Source organism: Falco biarmicus, chromosome 4, assembly GCF_023638135.1.
Source record: "Falco biarmicus isolate bFalBia1 chromosome 4, bFalBia1.pri, whole genome shotgun sequence".
Classification (NCBI taxonomy): Eukaryota; Metazoa; Chordata; class Aves; order Falconiformes; family Falconidae; genus Falco; species Falco biarmicus.
In genome coordinates, this window is record NC_079291.1 from 39756772 (window position 1) to 39776334 (window position 19563).

The 19563-nt window shown below is 42.2% G+C and overlaps 1 protein-coding gene across 1 annotated transcript in view; it reads right to left on the minus strand.

Annotated features, from left to right (window-relative positions):
- Positions 1 to 737: 737 nt before the first annotated feature.
- Positions 738 to 19563, minus strand: part of RSU1 (Ras suppressor protein 1) — a 110190-nt gene continuing 91364 nt past the window's right edge. Inside the window, exon 9 of the mRNA XM_056336733.1 lies at positions 738 to 1210. Coding sequence (XP_056192708.1) covers positions 1108 to 1210 — 103 coding nt within the window. The 3' untranslated portion in view covers positions 738 to 1107. The remainder of the gene's footprint in view (positions 1211 to 19563) is intronic.

Below are 19563 nucleotides of genomic sequence, written 5' to 3' on the forward strand. Positions count from 1 at the left end.
TATGAAATTCATGGAATTGGAAATCAAGGGCAGGAAGGTCCCAACAGGAGTGATTGAGGTATGAGTATCTGTTCTTGCTCCTTGAGTTTCCCGGTTACCTTTTGCTCTGCTAAGGCTAAAATTGTTTGGAAACCACTGTCTGTAGATTTTAGGTTTTTCTTCTCCACTGGTAAGACCTGAAGCTATTTGAGATGTTAAACAATTTGTGACTTCTCAGCTTGGTTGTGGTGCCAGCTTTGTACAGATAAATATAGAACCTGTGGCATTTTCAAAAGCCGTTTGGAATAGCTCTTCAATACAAGCACCTTCAGCAGAGATTAAATACATTATTTGGGTTTTCTGCCCAAAAAGCACTTAAAAAATTGGCAGAAATACCGTTTTCTTCAAATGACAAAGTTCTCTTCCTCCAAACTGAGCAAACTGAGGCTGGCAATTGGCAGCTCTTTACAAAGACCTTTTTTTTTTTTTTTTCTTCCCTCTCTCCCTTCCCGTACTCCTTGATTTCAAAATAACCTTCAAGGCAAAAAAGCAGGACACAGCAATATAAAAAAGAAATACAAACTGATTAAAATGTTTCACTCCTTGAACAGAATGCTTTACATCTTAACTAACTTGTATCAGATAAAACGCTATCACATTCCTAACACAAGACATTAATACATTGCAGGAAGCAGAACCACATATGTTCCTCAAGAAATGCGCTATTCAGAAGTTCTACTGAAAGAAGTGAAACACAATACAAATAAAGAGCTTTATTAAAATCACTTGGAATATTATATGAAATTTAATATTGTATAATATAGGTGCAACCCCCCTGATATTAACAGGATGTGATACATGTGAAGAAAGGACATTAATATACATATAAATAGAAAAGCTAAAATGTGTTTGACAGTGCTATATTAAATGGCTACATAAATGTGACCACAATTAAGAGAATATGTATTTTTGTGTTCTTTAAGCAGGATTTTCTGAAGCAGTATACATAGTAAATTGGTTTTACCTCTAGTGTCTGCTTTCTTATGAGTAACAGGAGATGCGTAGGAATATTATAGGCACATGCAAAAGCAATGTAAAAGATATAAAAACAGAGGCAGAACCAGGGACTTATTTGTTCTTGGCTGCCAGAGGCTTACGGCTGATCTTCTTTGACTTGTCATTGTTCTTCTTTGGAGGTTCAGGATTCGCCTGCATGTGTCTGCCATACAGACTGCAAGGAAATGAGACAGATATTTGTGATACAACCATTAAACACAGGCTTTTATTCTGCAGCATGTTAAACAATGCATCTAGTTACTAGAAATAAAAAAAAAAGGAAGGTCATATTTATTTTGTTTCAACACTGAATTTTCTATTGGATCTCATGCTGCAGTCATTAGTATTACGTTTTTCTCGACTTATCCGGAGAGTAACATGGGGAAGAGCAGGCCTTCACAAGAGCAGCGAAGGAGCAAGCCATTTTGCCTTCAGAAACTAGCAACCTTTATTGCACAGTTATGGGATTAAGGCTTAAAAGGCTGCAAGGATGTGTATTCAAGCCGACAATGACAAAAATTGGGTTGAACTGGAGAGATAGAGTGCCCGCTTAGAGCTAAGTGAGCATCATCCCTAACCAGAAAACCCAAGGGCTTGATAATGTGACAGAGAGCAATGGTGTCACACCCGCCTTCGCTGCTCACACATGATTGATAGTACTGGGACAGCTACCAACACATCAATGCCACATTAGTAAGTACCTCTGATTAAATGTTGACAAAGTATCTTACAATTAAGATGGCTAGCATTCACAGCAAAGCTAAATAGACTACATGGCTGAGAGGATCTTGCTAAATATCACATAGTAATTAATAGATAATTTATGAGTAATCCTGATTAAACTAAATTAAAAACCTACCCAAAATACACACAGCTCAAACTTAACTCCCCTTATTGACATAAAGTGCTTTTTGAAGACGGGCTTTGCGGGGGCGTCAGTGTATCTAGAAAGGAACCGAGACAAGCTTTGTGCCTGCTCATTCAGCTGTATGATCACTGGCAATGCTGACACCGACACTGAAATCCCTCTAAAGCTGTCCCCCTGCCAATCCTTCAGGTCAGTGCTGGTGAGTGCCCGCCCCAATCCCGTACTACACTGCCGCCAGTCAGGTCAGATGCTAACTTCTACCACTTGATAGGAATTCTGCTACTGCAGAAGGTAACAGCACCAGTTCCCACAACAGCCTTCCCTGTGTAACTGCACCTCCACCTTTTGGTGAACTCTGCCAAGAAACAGGACAGATCAGGGGCCTGGGGTTGAGAAACTCTGAGTCTTCCTAGAACTGCCTCTTGACGTGTCAAAATTTGGGTGAGTAGCTGCCAGCACTGTTGCCACAGAACCTGGGTCCTGCATTTTCATGTGTCTGGGGCACACAGAAGGACCCAGCTGCTGCATACAAGCTGCGCTGGTCCATCACACGCACCCTCACGTGGGTTCTCCCTTGCTGCAGTCTTTGTATGGAGCTTGCATGTCCGTCCTGCCCTTGCTGCAAACAAGAACCAGGCACAAATCCTTTTGCTACTTTCGCTTAGTCAAGTCAGGACAGACTTAGTTACTCATGATAGGCTGTTGTTTATCCAGAAAGCACGACCTGATGTACAGTTCTGCAGTGGGTATTACCCTGAGCAGGTATCTCAGAGATAAAGTGACTCTTTATTTACAGTGACGACTTTTGCTTTGCTGTCTGAAACTGATTTCAGCAGAGGATGGGCCCTCCTTCTTCTACAGTGCCTGGCGGACTACGCAGTCAACTGTACATAAGAGACATTGAACAAGGATCCAAACAGAATTACTCTTGAATTACTGTGCTATAAGGCATGGCCATGGAGGGTCTATTTATGTCAGATACAGAGACATTTTAGCTAAAACATACATTGCTTTCTACAGCTTCCTGAGGAGGGGAAATGGAGAGGGAAATGTTGAGCTTTTCTCCTTGGGATCCAGTGAGAGGATGCGAGGGAATGGTTCAAAGCTGCACCAGGGGAGGTTTAGACTGGGACATTAGGAAGCATTTCTTTACTGAGAGGGGGGTCAAACACTGGAACAGGCTTCCTAGAGAGGTGGTCGATGCCCCAAGCCTGTCACTGTTTAAGAGACATTTGGAGAATGCCCTTAATAATGTGCTTTAACTTGGTCAGCCCTGAATTGGACTAGATGATTGCTGTAGGCTGCTTCCAACAGCAGTGTGAGGTGGCATGGTGTTTATTTTATTCTACTCTGTGTCAGAAGGTTAAAAGCTACCGCCTGCTCTGAGTTCTGTTTTGCTGTATCTGGAAGATACTCCAGCTATGGGGTTCTTGGATGGCAGAATAAGATCAGAGCTTCTTGTAGGGTGGGGTGGAGAAGCAGCACTCGCTTTTACCTCCCCAGCAGCTGCAGTTTAACATGATGCTGCTAAGCAGGCTGCTGTCAAGGTGCACCGTACCCAAAACAGCCTTGCTCAAGGAAAATACAACTGTAAACTACGACATCACTTCACCTTACTGAAATGTTATGTGTGCCATCACCTCCTGTCAACAAGGGATCAGATGCCATTTCCTGATGAATGCAGAGAGCCCTGACCCTCTGCGATAACTGCATGCTTACTGTTAGCTACAATACACATATTTTTCTTTTTTCGTAAGAGATAAAGCCACAACAGCACAAGGCTATATTTTATCAAAGTACACAGCATGCATACTAATCAGATATCCATCCTAAATAACTGTCCTGTTTTGGAAGGCGTTAAGTGAGTTGAGGGACAGAAGATATGGAAGGAGATCTTTCGGTATCAGGAAATACTGTCACTGTGGAAGAGCACAGAAGTGCCAGTCAAGGAGGCTGTCCCATCAGAAACAGATCCAGGGTAGAAAGTCAGGGAACAAGCAGCATGTTGTTCTCAACGATATGCAGCACAGCATTTGAATCACTCTCAGCAATGATTTTGTAACTTGGAGAAGTTAGCAACAGAGAAGTGGAAATGTATGCTCAAATCTGTGAGCACCATTAGTTAAATACTAAATTAATATTCAAGTTGGGTTTTGGCTCTAGAGAAATACTGCTATGTTGGACTAGAATGTAAGTTTTTTTCATATAATAAGAAAGTCTCCATTTGGGACTTTAAGCGCTGAATTAACAGACAATCCACTGATCCACTGTATCTGAGCACAAAAAAACCCTCATGGATGGGAACAGAAGTCCCCTGTCACTGTCCTGTTTTCCACCTCCTGCCGCCCCATCACTCCTTTGTCCTGTTAGTGTCAACCCAAAGAGAACTGTAACAGCTTTAGTAGTTTTCAGGTGTTACATACCCTTTTTTTGCTCAGTTTTTTTGCACTTTTTTGCTTGGGAAAATTTACATGACTTTCTCAGATGACACTAGCAGCATTCATTCTGCCTCTCATTCCTTGCTTTCTCAGTGCAAATGTTCAAGTTTGTGGACTGGCAGTGCTCAGATCAGTGAACAACTTCTGAAGTGAAAGGGTATGGTGAGAATTCTACTGACTACATAACTGCTTTTGAAGAAACTGAATGTTGAACGTATTGAATGAACTTCAGAGTTCTGGTGAGGTCTACTTGGGCAACACCTTTTGACTGCGAAACGAGGTCCAGTGGCCACTGCACGCATTAAGCAGTAAAAATCCTAGCTGACCTGTGTTTTTGGTAGCAGTTCTTCTTTGATATTTGCTCCTTACAATATTCAGTGCTATTGCTGCTCCAGCAATTCCCTCCACCCCATGCAAATACATTAGCAGTAGTGGATGTGCGTGAGTTGCAGGCATCTGCAGTACTTTTACATTCCTTTTACTTACTCTCATGTCCAACCACTTCTATCAACACATGCACAGTAGTTTCATCCAGGAAAATAATTATCAGGTTTGAAATAAATCAAATATATCTACTTAGGTTTCTCTGGCAACATTTCAAGGAAGTTTCAGCTGCACACTGCTATCTCAACTGAAGATAAGTGCTTTACAATCTATCACAGTAGTCTGCTACGCAAAGAGCAAGGATCAGGCGTATTTAGATTATACAAGCCTTCACAGACAGGGACTCTCTTGTGTTTGCACACATCAAGCACAAGGAGACATATGGTGTCACAACAACATTTAAATACAATAATGACTGCGATAATGCCTCTGGGACAGAATTTGCCTTCTGTTACACTAGGGAAAAGAGAATTCACAATTTTCAATGAACTTCTGGTACAACAACAGACACCACTTTTACAGCTCCCATGGGAAAAAAAAACCCCACATCAGAAAATAAATAAATAAATAATTATAAAAAAGAAACAGGAGAAAAAGCCTAATGGAACTGATCTGCACAGAGAAGCAACTATCTGAATTATATGATAACCTATAATCCTTTATATGTAATAGATGTGGAGTTTACATATATAGTCCTTAATGATTTTGATACCTACTGGAAGGATACAACCACAGAAACTACAGCTTGCATGTCACCGTCTGTCAGCCAAGCTGTACTAACTGTGTACACGCTTTTTGCTCTGGCATCACTGCAAAGTCAAACATGTTAGGCAGAGACACTCACACACCATCCTCAGCAGAGGTCAGCTTAAGACATGCACAAGACGGTTATACAGCTCAGCTGATGGATGGTAATGGACTAGGAGATGGCACCTTGACATACATGCCTGCATGACCAGACACTTAGCAAAGGCAGATGGTCTCCACGAACAAAGAAAGGAATACCGAGGTAGATTGTGGCTACTGTTTCAAGGCAGACTTGTGAGGTAAGTGCCGACAATATATTCATGGCAGCACCTTCGCACTGGGTACTTTGGAATATCACCTGCTCACAGGGCTGGTGTAGCTGTGCGTAGGACACTACACACAGTTCGCAGACCAAAACCTCAGCTGAAAAATGAAATCTGGAGTGCAAATAAATATTTGAGATGTTTGCAGCAACAGTCAGAAGCTAGTAGTTATAACCACAGCTCACAAACTGCTGAACCTTTGTAGACTTAGCAACTACAGTATTGCATGCAGCCTTGTCATTATGTTAAAGTGAAAGAGGAAAGAAATGCAAGACGCAAAATGCAGAAAGCCCTTAGGCGAGTTGCTTTTGTTCCTTGTATATATTTTTCAAAGCAAGTATCTCCCATGAACAGAATTGTTTCTTTGTATGCAAATATAAGCATGAACGAAATCTCCCTGCATTCTCTATCTGCCCCACTGGAAGTAACAAATGTGAGCACTATGGCTGCTGCAGCAAAACTAACAATATCAAGTGAGAAAGATGCTCATTAAACTTCATCATTCTGTCTACTTTAATGATGCTTTTACTTAATAAAAATTCCCTGAGCAGTTGCAAGGATATTAGGCAAGGTCTTTGGTTATGTATCAGGGGTCTGAGCTGTCACTAGCAAGCATGCAGTTCAGCAGGGGCATTCCCAGGAGGAAAGAGTGAATACAGCTTTCTTGTAATAAATTCAGAGTGAATCAATAACCACAGCCTGCCACATTACTTAAGCATTTAGGAAAGTAGGTGATCCTTCTAAATTAAACTACAAATTGCTAAATGTTGCAATTTACAGCATAAGATCAGGTACAGAGCCTTATAACTTGAAAGCACACAGTCTTGCTACCAAAATCTTTGAATGTAAAAAAGAACAACAGTTAAAATTTATGAAGTCCAAAAGAGCCACTTTCAAAACCCACCTTCAGCACAATTGCCTCCAATTTTTTCTCTCTTGTACAACAAAACACTCACTAGCTGAAGGCTACATGCTCCCAGAGATGAAAACAGTGAACTTGTGTAAGCTAGTGAATTAAAGTATTTGATGCACATGCTGATTTTCTGGAGTTTAAGCACTTTGAAAGAGGATTTCAAGAATGAACCATAAAAAATACAGCGCTCTCACTTTATGTCTGCAATAGACCTACAGGGTGAGTACTCAGTACGAAAAGAACACGCACAGTTAAATACAATTCTGGAGATACCACCTCCAGGTATGTCTGATAATCTGAGAAACAAAGGTGAAACATTCCAGGACTGCTCACTTTTCCAACAGTTCAAGCTCAGGTTCATGTGGGTATTTAATGCTCAGATGCTGCTTCCAATGTATTTGCAGTGACCTCAACAGCACGGTCCCCAGCCCCAGCTGCTGAAGCAGGAGAGAGGAAAGGCTGAATCAGTGGCAGTATCACTAGAGACCCCTGAAAGAAGTGCTTGCAGGACTGATACGTGCTGGCTAGCCTGTATTAGTTACAATTCTCCAGCACTTACTGCAAGATGCTTTTGCCCTGGCAGTTTTTGCGTAGCCTATTGGTGCTCTGGTGTCTCCTCTGAGCTACTGAGACTGGCCTTTGTTCCCCTGGGAGCTGCTAATGTGTCACCTCCTCAAACCACATCTCCCAGGAAGAGGACAGATACTGGGATTTAATTTGCCAGTAATGTACCAATAAGAAAAATAGTGGGGGTTAAAATTACTTTGCAAATACCACATTATTTTGGTAGTTTACCAATAACTTTTTTTATCCTCTGTGACATAAGTCAGATGATTTCAATTAAGAGGAACAGTACATGGGTAAGTGAAACCAGTTATCTGTTTTCCTTGTACACTTGGATGGCAAGCTACAGTTTTAGGATTCTTAATAAAGAAGAACAGACCAGAGTGACTCATTTTATCCAGCTAATTTTTTTGCCCCTTGTTTGCGAGTGCTCTGAAAGCAGATGGCAGCAGTGTCAGAGATGTTCATCATCTGAAGCTCTCTGCAAGTTTCTTCAAAAAAACTCAGCTTTGGCCTGTCATCTGCCTGCATACCAGCTCACTGCTCACGCTCCAAAATGGAAGCGGCGCTGGCTGGCCGAAGGGGCAGGTGCTGGCAGTGCTGCATGCCTGCGCCGCCGCAAGAGCCTCTGGGCTACTAAACCTGCAGCTCTTCATGTGTTGTAAAACTGCTCCGGTATTTTTAGGTCTGTAACAGTTTGTCTTCCTGTATTGCCCACTCACACTCTGGTATGCCTAATATTTCAGATTGCCCAAATCTCCACACACCACAGCCCAGCCCCAAGACACTCCGAAGTACAACAACATGTTATATTTTCCTGTTCCACCCACCCCACTCATCTTCATAACCCAAAGTTCCTGCAGAGTTTGCCCTGGCATCCCCTTTCCTAATCCCAAGTTCTGCATTTCAGCTTTCAAAGAGACTTTCTGCATCACCAGAAATCCCTAACCACCTCAGGTGCTCTCTGGGATCTTCAACCCCAGAAGCACTCTGTAGGGAAACTGATCACATCTTCCCATCTTGGTTTAGTTGTTGGTTTTTTTTGGGGTTTTTTTTTTTTTTTTTTGTAGCTAGTGTCTTTTTTCGAAGGCTGAATTAGATAAGAACGAGAGGATTCAGTACAGGTGGAAAGCTAGGTCTCCAAGCCCATGTTGCGGTCTGTGGAGATCTGGCTAATGAAGCCAGTGGAGCAGAGAGCTTTTTGGGTGACCAAATACAAGGGTCTGCTGTGAGGTGCTTAGTCGCTATACTCTGTTACACATCTTCACCGATTTTCACAGTGGACAGTAGGTAGCTAGCTGACACTCACGTTTAGATATTTTAAAATGCTAGATGAAGTCCACCCAAAGCAACCACTCCCTCTCCATCCCCACTTTGCACGCTCTCACAAGCTGTTAGCTACCTTACGTTATAGACTCTGCTGAGTCATGCAGTCCAACACTGACTTTCTGAAAATTCCTGCCTAAAACCACTCCAAAACTAAATAAGAAAAAAAAACTGTTCTGCCAAAACTGTGCTGGAGCTCACTGTCTCAGCGACTGTGTAGAACATGCATCCTCCAAAATAAGCCCACCCATCCCATGTTTCCTACTGGCCGCTTCACCATTCAGTTCCCCAACAGAGCTCTCTTCTGCCAGATCCCTCAAGCCCAGGCTCTCCCCTCTACATTTGCTGTCCCATATACCTGAAGAAGATAAAAACTCAACCTCTATGTGCCATGTTTCCTACCCTCTTTCCCTACAGGTTACTATCAGAGATGGCCCCTGACCAGATGGACCTCTGGCCAGAGCTCAGGAGCTCCCTGTGGTGCTCCTCACAACAGCATCATCAGCCTTGCCGCAATAACTCGGCAGCCCAAACACAGCAGTTAGAAAGGGAATACAGTTCAGTTGGATGTACAAGGAGACACCTTGGGGCAGACATGTCTGTGTGGGTAGATTTAGCCAAGGTAAATATGATATACAAACACCTGCTCTCCTACAGGACTGGCAATTGCTGGATAATTCTAATTCTGCCAGACATGTCCACTCTTAAACTGGTTAATTTATTCCCTGCTTCTTTGAACTCACCATCTTGCATGTTAAGAAGAACTATTTTTTTTTCCCAGAAAGGAATTCCAAGCAGGTGTTAGGCATTTCTTTAATTAATACACAGTAATAAAAGAAAGTCTTCTTATATTCTCTGAGGCTAGCAGCCTTTTGAAGCAAGTACTTTAAATGTGATGCTTGTTAGGGGAGCACAGTCGGAAGCTCATAGAAACCTAGCAAAAAAAAAAAAAAAAAGGTCTTTTTTAAAGGAAAATGTACAGACCAAGATTTGCAAAACTGGCTAATTTTTGCATATCCAACTTGAAAGATCTTAGAAGAAATGTGGCTTTTGGCAGGGAGGGTTTTGGAAGCACACGGAACACCAGTATCTGCTTTCTAAAAGTCAGACCTATCTAATGCTCAGGGAGCCTAGCACTGAAAATTCCAGCTGTGTTACAAAGCCAGAGACACACACACAAGAGGGGCCTCCACGGAACTCATGAAGACGGAAAGGAGAGGATGTGCTTATGTTTATTTCTTTAAAAACAGAAACAAACACAAATTCAGATTTCATCTAGAGAATCTATTATGCTGATAAAACAACCCCCAGCTAGCCCAGTATAATGAGACAGCAGCCTGAGAGCACCAGGGAGAGAACAATTCCTTTCTGCACCTGCATAGTCCTAGCAAATTATCTCAATCATGAAGAATTTCTCACCTGGGACTTGTATCTTCAAGCACATCCAGAAGGGCTGATCTCCCTTCTCGCGCTCCATTTCAAATGGACTGGTGAGTGTTTCAGCCTACAAGTGCAGACCAGTCCCTGGATCCAACCCAGGCACAGAGAAACGTCATCGGTCAGAACCTGAAGTCCTCATGGCTGAGAATTCCCACAGACTGCAATGGAGTATTTTCCCCCTTGTTTTATTTTCAGAGATCAAACGGTGCTTTCCCTCTTACATATGACTAGAAAAAACAATTTAGTGCCAGATACAAGCATCAGCTGTAAACTCTGAGGGCTGAGGTATCCACTAGAATAAATTACATCTTCCACCTAATGAAGCAAAACAAATTAAGAGCCACAAAATCTACACGAGCAGGCTCAGCTTCTTTGGCAGAAGCCAACACAGGTGGCTGCAGAGAAAAATGCACCAGCAAGAAGCAAAAAGACCATTCAAGTGAGAAAGAAGTGTGTTCTGTTTACTGAAGTCATCTGTATCATCATAACCCTTATCTTTATGTATTTGAAATTCCATGAGCATGCAGTAGATAAATCCACAGTCTGCTCCATTTCACCAAACCATGCTGTTGGCACCATGTTCAGGGCTACCTGCCCACTCTCAAAATAAACCCCGGACGGGCAGCGAACACGGTGCACAAACATACCGACATGCAGCACAGATACCTTCCTGGAGCCAGCTGAGCACAGCCATCTTCATTCTTACGTTATTTCAGTGTTGTTGTCTACATGGAGTCCTTTGGGCTTAAGTAAACCAGTGTTCATTTTCCTTTTTCAACGCTACGCTAAGGGGCTTGCTGCTGAGATAAATCCCCTTACATAATCTTTATTATTGACGTACTACATGCATTTTGCCGGGCACCTAATTAACATTAAAGGAAAGGAAAACTGAGGGTAAAAATAGCTAAGTGCAAGCCAAGGAACTTTCCTTAAGTTATTCTATGTCTGGCAGGTATGTATTTCTTTTCCAGTAACTAGACAAAGTGTACCAAAAAAATGTATAGACAGGACTCTGGGGAAATACTGATACTCAGAGTCTCTTTTTTTCTCTCTTTTTTTTTTTTAAGCAAAAGTGTCTGAGTTAGAGCCTGCCCTGCTGCACACTGATGACCGATTTCACTCGCAGTAGCAGCGAGCACATTCTGGGGACCCCAATTCTCCACACGCAGGGTTTATATAGCTGCCCTGCTCTGCTGGGCTGGCTCCCATGCCTCTCCCAGGGCTCTGACCTTCGTCATCCCTATCGGCCACGGGGCCAGACACCTAACTGCTCCTCAAAACAGACACAAAGACTGAACAGTGACAAGGGACATAGTGACATGGTGGGGAGCTCCAACCAACCTAACTCCCCTGAATCGCCACTCCCGAGACCCTCAAAGGTGAAGGACTAAGCCCCAGTTCCACCACACAACCCACTGCCATGAGCCAACACAAGAAACTCTTTCTGGAAGGCTGTGCCAGCTCTGGGGACCATTGTGTAAGGGGGGCATAACTGTGGGATGCTTAGGGGGAGACTTGGGATTGAGCAGAAGTATTTAAGGATTATACAGGATCTATGAGGTGTTTAGGGGAAGGACCAAGAGAGTGGAAGGGAGGGATCAACGTGGACGGCAGAGAAAAAGCGCAGGAAAATGGAAAGAGGATCAGGTGGGGAATAAATGAGGCCAATGGTGTGCAAGCAGGAGGGTGGTCAGCTTACTTGCTTGGCTAAGCTCTGAGCCAGATCACTTCCACTTTGTCCTACCTAAACCCTGTTTCTAACTGTTTTCTGTGTGAGTGTGCTCCCTGTTCGGACAGCATGCGTCACAACGTGCATGCATGACTCATCAGCAAAGTTCAACCCAGACTAGCTGGTCACGAGGATGGACCGAGCCCTGGGTACCAGAGAGACCAAGGGTCTGAGTCCAGCCCTCAGGGAGGCTGAGGGGCTGTAGGCTGGTAAGGCTGGGTCTGGGGGCCGGATACTTCAAACATCAAAATTTGGGAGCCAGGTACCAGAGGGATCCCTGACAGGGATTTCCCTGAACGTGGATTCCTAGAAACGCAGTCTGGCTGGTTTGTCCTCTCTGTGTTTATGTGGCCACCTCTCTCACCTGTCTTCCTGCCATGCTAATTTGTGGTTAGCCTTGCTACTGGCAGGGTGCGGGAACAGGGGTACGGAGCAGCTGCTCGCTGCTGTCAGTGGAGGAATACTCTGGCTCTTCCAGCTCACTGGATTTAGCTGCTTAAGAGCACTACCAGGAAAAAGGTAAAGAAATGAGGAAACTCACTTCACCTTTTTCACAGAAAGGACCGCATCTGAAATGCTACACATCACAGACAATCCAGTTTCACCCAGTCACCTAAGTCAGCTTATGTTGGAGTCTGGAGTCTTTCCAGAAAGGCTGTTCCAGGGGAGCCTTCTTGGATTCAATTTTTGAACACACATAACAGGTCAATGCAAACACTGAGATTTGCCACCTTCCTCATGAAATCTCTTTCCAGTTCCCAAATACAGCCCTTTCAAGTACCCCTGGCCAAAACTGGCACAAACAGGCCAACAATGTCAATCTTGCAGACACTCTGATGAGTTGCGCTCAGACAGGTCCACATGCATGCAAAGGAGAAAGGAGTTTCAAAGCCAATTTCAAATTAATTGTCACCATTCATGTTAAAATGCTGGAATTTTGAAAGCCAGAGACTTCATTATGGAAGCAAAAAAATACAATGGTTTTCCAGTTATATATCTACTGTTGAAGACCAAAGATGGTCACATAGATGCCATGTAATAAAATGATACAGACTATTCACCTCATTTTCCAGCCAGTTTTGAACAAAACATTGCAGCATTAATATTTGGCAAACAATTACTGGGTTTTAAGCAAATCTTTGGCACTTTTCCATGGCTTTTACCATGCCAACAAAGCTGTTCCAGAATAATTTCAGGTGGGACCTATGTTATGTGGCAGCCAATAATCTTTATGGTAGCACTGCAATGAAAATGTCGCTTACTGTAATGAGCGGAGATCATAAGTTAAGCCCCCAGCTACCTTTCTACTATTTTTCATTACAGTCTTTCTGGGTTTGCTATGCTTCAGGAGTACTCAGGGAATTACACCAAATTAGGCTTACTAGTCAGCTCTTCATTACTCAGACCACACTGAAACTGAGCAATCAGCAACCTGAACCAGCTCCTGAGGTTACACAAGACACTAACATTTGTTTGAATATTTACCATTTCTTCTTTAGCTTGTCCTCTTTCTTAAAGCTCTGTTCTGTAAAACAAACTTGCCTATAGTTGGAGGCAGTTCTGAAACAACAGGAAAACCACATTTTTTTTTTTCACATCATTAACACCCTGAGCAAAGGTTTGGGCTTCCTTTCATCTACCAGAAACCAACTGGATATACTCATGCTTTCCTGACAGCAGGATTTTTCCTAGATTTGTGTTCCATAATGCTGCATGAGCTGGGTGAGACAAGAAGTCTCACCGTGTGAATCCTTGTCCGCACTCCACTGCAGATTTTTACATTGGCTTCCTGCCCTCTTGCAAAGCAAGAAGCTGACCACCCCTTTGGAAAACAGCAATTATGCTGACATCAGTAAGTTCTGATGTCATCCAATCCACACAACTTCCCAAGTTGCTCCCAGCGTCTTTCAAGGCCCACAGTGTGAAGAACATAGAGCCTTTACAAAGGCTTTCTTCTCTCCTGACGTCTGTCAAGATGCAATGGCAACATGGTATCAGCCTGATATTGATTTCGACAAAATCAATACAATTTTTGCTTCTGATTTCAGTGAGTGCAAGGTTTGGCCTTTAATGTCATACAATCAGATCGCAATCACACCTGACAACTGAAAATCCACTAGTGCACACCACGCAGCACAGGCTATCCCATGAGATGGGTCTCATCATAGTCTTCTTGGAAATCACCTGCATTTCTTATTTCAGCTCCCTCCTGACCAGAGTGACTTGGGAGGCATAAAGACCTTTAGATTACTTAAGAATTACAACAGAGGTTTCATAATAATTTGTGTTGTAATTAGTGTTAGCAACTGAGGTGTATCTTGGAAAGCGTGCAAAAACAAACACGGCTTTACGATGTCAATCAAAGAGTGTATTCTTTATTATTTAAATCATCTACACACGGCCACTTATTATCCATGCAAGCAAACAGGCAAACTGCACTTGCAGTACAGCTCGCAAGCCCCAAACTGTACAACAACATACGAACAACATCTAGGCTATGAACACCGGAGTGAAAATTACATCTTTTCATCAAGTACTATTAATAGCTAGGGCCAATGAGTCACTCTGTAAACTTCTTAATGCACACATTAACCAAAATAGTTTCTCTTACAGGGAAGATGGGATTATGCATACCAATATGATCTGGTTTTGCTGAACATCTTTTTGTCATAGGTAGGCAGCACGCATCCTAAACTACTGGTGCTTACATACACACGTGAGTTAGAGGAACAAATATGGAACTTTTACTTAAAAGGACAAGAACTAGTTAACTCGTTCATCAGACATTTGCAAAAGGCACCCACAGAAGCCTTCAAGAGTGATGCAAAATAAACCAGTGATTCCACCTGCTTCTGGGCAAAAGGAAAAGGAACATGGAGTTGAAACCACTTGCACGGAATTGGTCTAAGTTCCACAGTAGCAACAAAGGCAGAAAAAGTGCAACAATGGGGAGCCAAACTCCAAGCTGCAGTCATTGAAGATAAACTGCAGGACATCTACTCCTCATCTTCTTAGAAAACATTGGAAAACACATTGTGGGGAGGGCAGACATGGTCCTTGGACTACTGTCCTTACTTTCTGGTTCCTCAGCACACAGGCTACTAACACGTTTGCCAAATGCCAGCCTATGCATGCGAAGTAGCAAACAAGCACCCCCTTACTTGTGCAACCGTCCTAGTATTCCCCAAGCTTGCAGCATGGAGCAGATTTATGAGAAATGCAGGAGTGGGAAAAGCAAAGTGGCAAAAGATTTGTCAACAGGTCTCTGTCATTGAGAAAGCACTTCATTAGCCTGTCAGTTGCACAGTGTCTAGGAGATACATTTATTGACAACTCACTGCCAATTGATCTAACATCTATATAAAGTCTTCTTATGCAATGAGCTTGCTGATTCACATGATTATGAGATCCATAGAGAACTAATAGCTGTGCTAAGCCCCAAACTGCTCTAATGGTCTAAGCAAAATGAAACCAGAAGTGGCAAAATCCTACCAAAATCTCAGCACCTGGACCACATTCGCTGCTTACAGCACAACATTTTAAAATGAGATTAATTTTTGATACACTTGATAGGTGGGATATGAACTCATGGTGAATAAAAGTCCTTACGCAAAACACCGTTTTTCACTTCTATGCCATTTGTGCTTATGGGATTTCTTTTGAAATACAGGACGTCTGCATTTTCTACTCCCTCAATTTAGCACGGAAGTACCCAGTGATGTTCAATTCTGTATGCCAACCAACTGCTCTGTGCGGCTGGGTCCCTCAGCCTCTCATCGGGTGAGGATAATGCTGCAAATGGCTAATTGATCCTGCAGTGCCTTTAACAACTGGCAGTCACTCCACACAGCCAGCAGCATTCCTGCAGCGCACACGCTCCTAACCCTTGCTTGCTTTGCTTTGTAGTACCTGTTTTATCACTTCATGATAAGGCAGCATCAAAGACAGCAGGAATAACCTATTCTGGCATCTCCATCTGGCACTATATATCAGACTTGTGCTGCTCTGGTGGATTAGTTTCAGATCCCTGTTGGCAGATCAAAGGCAGCAATAATAACCACAAATCAACCCCTCTTTAAGGCCTAAACCATCTTCTCCCTCATGTAGGATGCCTCATTTCTTCACCAGCCTGGAGCCCTTATAAATACCGACTTTGCCTTTGGAATAGGATTCCAAAAGGATATTCATGAGATTCAAGATCCACACGGCTGCTGCAATAGAGAGGGAACATCTGGTCCCTTTTGCAATAACTGTGTTTGCATTCTTGAGATTGCCCTCAAATTCTTGATGCCTATGGGTCAGGTCTTAGCTAAAGGCAGTGGGAGTTTAAACATGACTCAAAGGCTAAGTATCAGCTCTCTGTCTGGCTGTGCTTTACCGTCGAAATGAGATTTGTACTGCAAGAGAAGTAGCTTTTGTTTCCTCCCTCTGTAACACCTTCACAGTGACAAACCTGTATTTACCATGATGTAGCTAGGCAGTTCCCTAGGACTCAACTCACCCAGAGATACTGTAACAAAACACCAAACAAACCCTGAAACAAACAAACAAAAAACCCAAACAAAACCCACAACACCTGTGCCTTGGATTTTACCAGAGAACACCTATTATGCTGTAAAAGATATACCTGCATGGGCAGTGAAGACATAAAACTCCTCATCTTTCTTTAAGTCTTTCAGTCTTGTAACTTGCAGTTTGAACTGTCTCTGAAGAGACTGCAACATCAGCTAGAATTAGCAACAGTCCCATGCTACTACATTCTGCCTAAAATGGAACCCAGAAAGACTGAAAATGATAGCTGCTTAAAGATGTTCTGAAATTCTTAAGAAAAAAATGAATCAATTAAAGGCAAACAGTGATAAAATCCTCTTCTGGTGCCAATATTGCACACCAGTGCAATATATTGACCTAATATTTCAGGGTTACCATATAAGGGCCCAAAGAACATTTTATCTTAAAATTGTTTTGAATATAAATGTAAAGTACTTTGATCCCGATTTTTTCAGTATTCAATTAAGATACAGTTCCAATCAACTGACTGTTTATCACTGATAATTTTTTTACTATACACATAAAACTAGAACATTGTCTCAACATATGGAAAATGTGGATAGTACATATTGCTCATAGCTGCACATTTTTAAGAACTGTAACTGTACTATTTCTAGAGAATTTTTAAACTATGACAAAGATGCATGCTATTGAAGAAAAATGGCAAGTCTATAAAAAGCTACATGTGTTTGAATCAATCAAGTATAAAGAATATATTTTTTTTTTACAGTATGATCTTTTTACATGCTAGTGTAAGTATGAAGTCAGAAAGATTAAACAAAGATCAAGAAAAAAATCCAGACCATCCTCCTCTTCTCCCCTCCCACTACTGGGCTTAGAAAAATATCCTAAAAAAGAAAAAAAAAAATCCACTGGCAGCTTCAAAGACAGTTTAATAAACCTGGGAGAAGGCCTTAGCACTGAATTTGCCTTCCCGGTAGTATCTAAAGCACTGGTACTAAAGCAATACAATAAAGTTTATGAACTTGTCTTTACTGCTGCATAATTTATCTTGGAGAAATGATACTATGGTGAGCAACTGCTCTCTATGAATCTCTTTGGGGCTTCAGTGGACTACAGTTTTTATCACAGCAAGTAAACTGGATGAAGATTGAACTCCAAATGAAAATATATATATTTTTGTATTAATGAAAAATACTTAGTTTAAAAGTTAAACACTAGTATACTCAAGTAACTGTTTTCTTGTGCTCTACAGCAACTTCCCAACTAAGTCTTTTTGAGACATTTTCACTGAAAACCAAAAGAAACAAATTCCAGTACCACTCATATTTCTTTCTAGTCAAGAAATTTTCCCTTTTCTGTTTTATTATTTTCCTGCCTAACAAAACCCAAATATATCCCTTCATTAAAAAAAACCCTAACAAACCAAACCAAAAAAAGCCCAAAAGCAAACCCTACAAATCCAAAATCACACTGCAAATTCAAAATAAACATAACCAAACCCCAGCAACCAAAGCCAAAGGCACACCAGCCTCACTTCTTCACCTGGTCTAGTGCTCACGGTATAGTTTGCTCAGACCACTTTCTAGTGCTGTCGTTACACTACTCCTGAAAATGTTTATTTTTCAGGGTGTATGCTTTCTGTCAGGTCAGCAAGATAACATCACCATGTTGTTAACTTGCTGTTTGGTTACCAGATTTAACGTGACGGAGGCATGGGAAACCCTAGCCAGAGGAAAAAGGTGAAGGAAAGAAAATAGATGAATCCATATTTTTAACTAAAAAACCCCACACAGATCAGGCTGCGTGAATCAGGTTGAACTACGCAAAGGGGTATGTATACATGCTGTGGGGAAAGCTTCATTGTCACTCAAAGCCCACAATCCCATACAAAGCTGACGTACAGAGTAGCGAGGAACAAGCACAGTGGAAGGGGGACCCACAGAATAACAGTCAGCCCCAATTCCTTGCCAAGGACATATTACAGGTTGGTAAGAAAACTGTCAGATATTCCGTGTAGCCTGGAAGAACAATTGTGCTGAGGGACTGATGACCTGAGTACAGCAGGGTAGTTTTCATCCCTGCATATTATGATTGTTTGCCAAGTGGCATTTCTCTGCGCATTTGCCTATTAGAAAATAACTTCAGGGCGCTGCATTATTTGAAGAATTCCAGCATTTCAGGGAATGTTCTAGAAAATGGGCAATGTCATATTGATTTTAGTGAAAACAAGAAAATGAAAGGGGAAAGGTACATATACACAGGGTTTGTGACCTCTTGCAGTTGGCAGCTGCAGCTGCTTCAGCCATCCAGATCTGTGGGTAACGACCACATGGAAGAGCCAGTGGATGGCTGCCACCTTCTTTGCCAGTGTTAATGACGCCCCCCTTTCCTCTGTGTCCTTGCAGCACTTGCTCCCAGTACACTTTAGAAATGCTGACACCAGAACAAACTGCCTCAAGAGAGGAAGAAAGACTGAGCTATGGCAAGGATGGAAGAGAGGAAGGAAGAGCTATGAGGACAAAACAGGGATGAAGAGATACACAAAGCTTCATGTATGAAGAAGCAGCTGACCTTGGCATGGGAAAAAGAGAACATTAGTATATTGCAAGAAACACACAGGCAACTCTCACTTTGGTGTAGAAATGGAGCACAGTGTGAACAAAGGAATAAATGAGTGTGTAGACCATGTGAATTCAGGAAGCCTTTATGGTACAGAACAGAAGAACATGGGGGGCTCTTGACTGATGCAAGGAGCATATTCCTGAAATTCTGGGTAAGTTCTCCTTTGTCTATGTTTTTTAGTACCATTACTTAAAGACCAAACACATTCAGCATGAGCACAGCCTGCAGCAGACCCTTCCCCGTTTAAACATACATGGTGCTTGTCACTTCTTCACATCCACCATTCAGTCACATTAGCTCTCTTAATGAAAAAATAAATGTTGCAAAAGGGAAGTATTAACATAGCCAATGCCAAGGACATTAATTTTAAAAACACTATTTACATTGTATCAGAGCAGTCATCTATCTTGATCGCGAGCAGTTCTTCACCTTGTCCAGATTCTGATTCCATGCTACAGAGGCAAACTCTGTCCTGGCACTCCTTCCTGCCCATGAATCATTCACTTGACATCTTTAGTACTGTACCCACTTGATGAGCTTCCTGTATTTAGTAAAAGACAGTAATTCTTATTTAAGCAAAAATGAGTTTTTTAGTGCAAATCCTGAATAGTGACTTACTGTGAAGAATAGATACAGTATGGCTCAAACTCTCTGCTTGA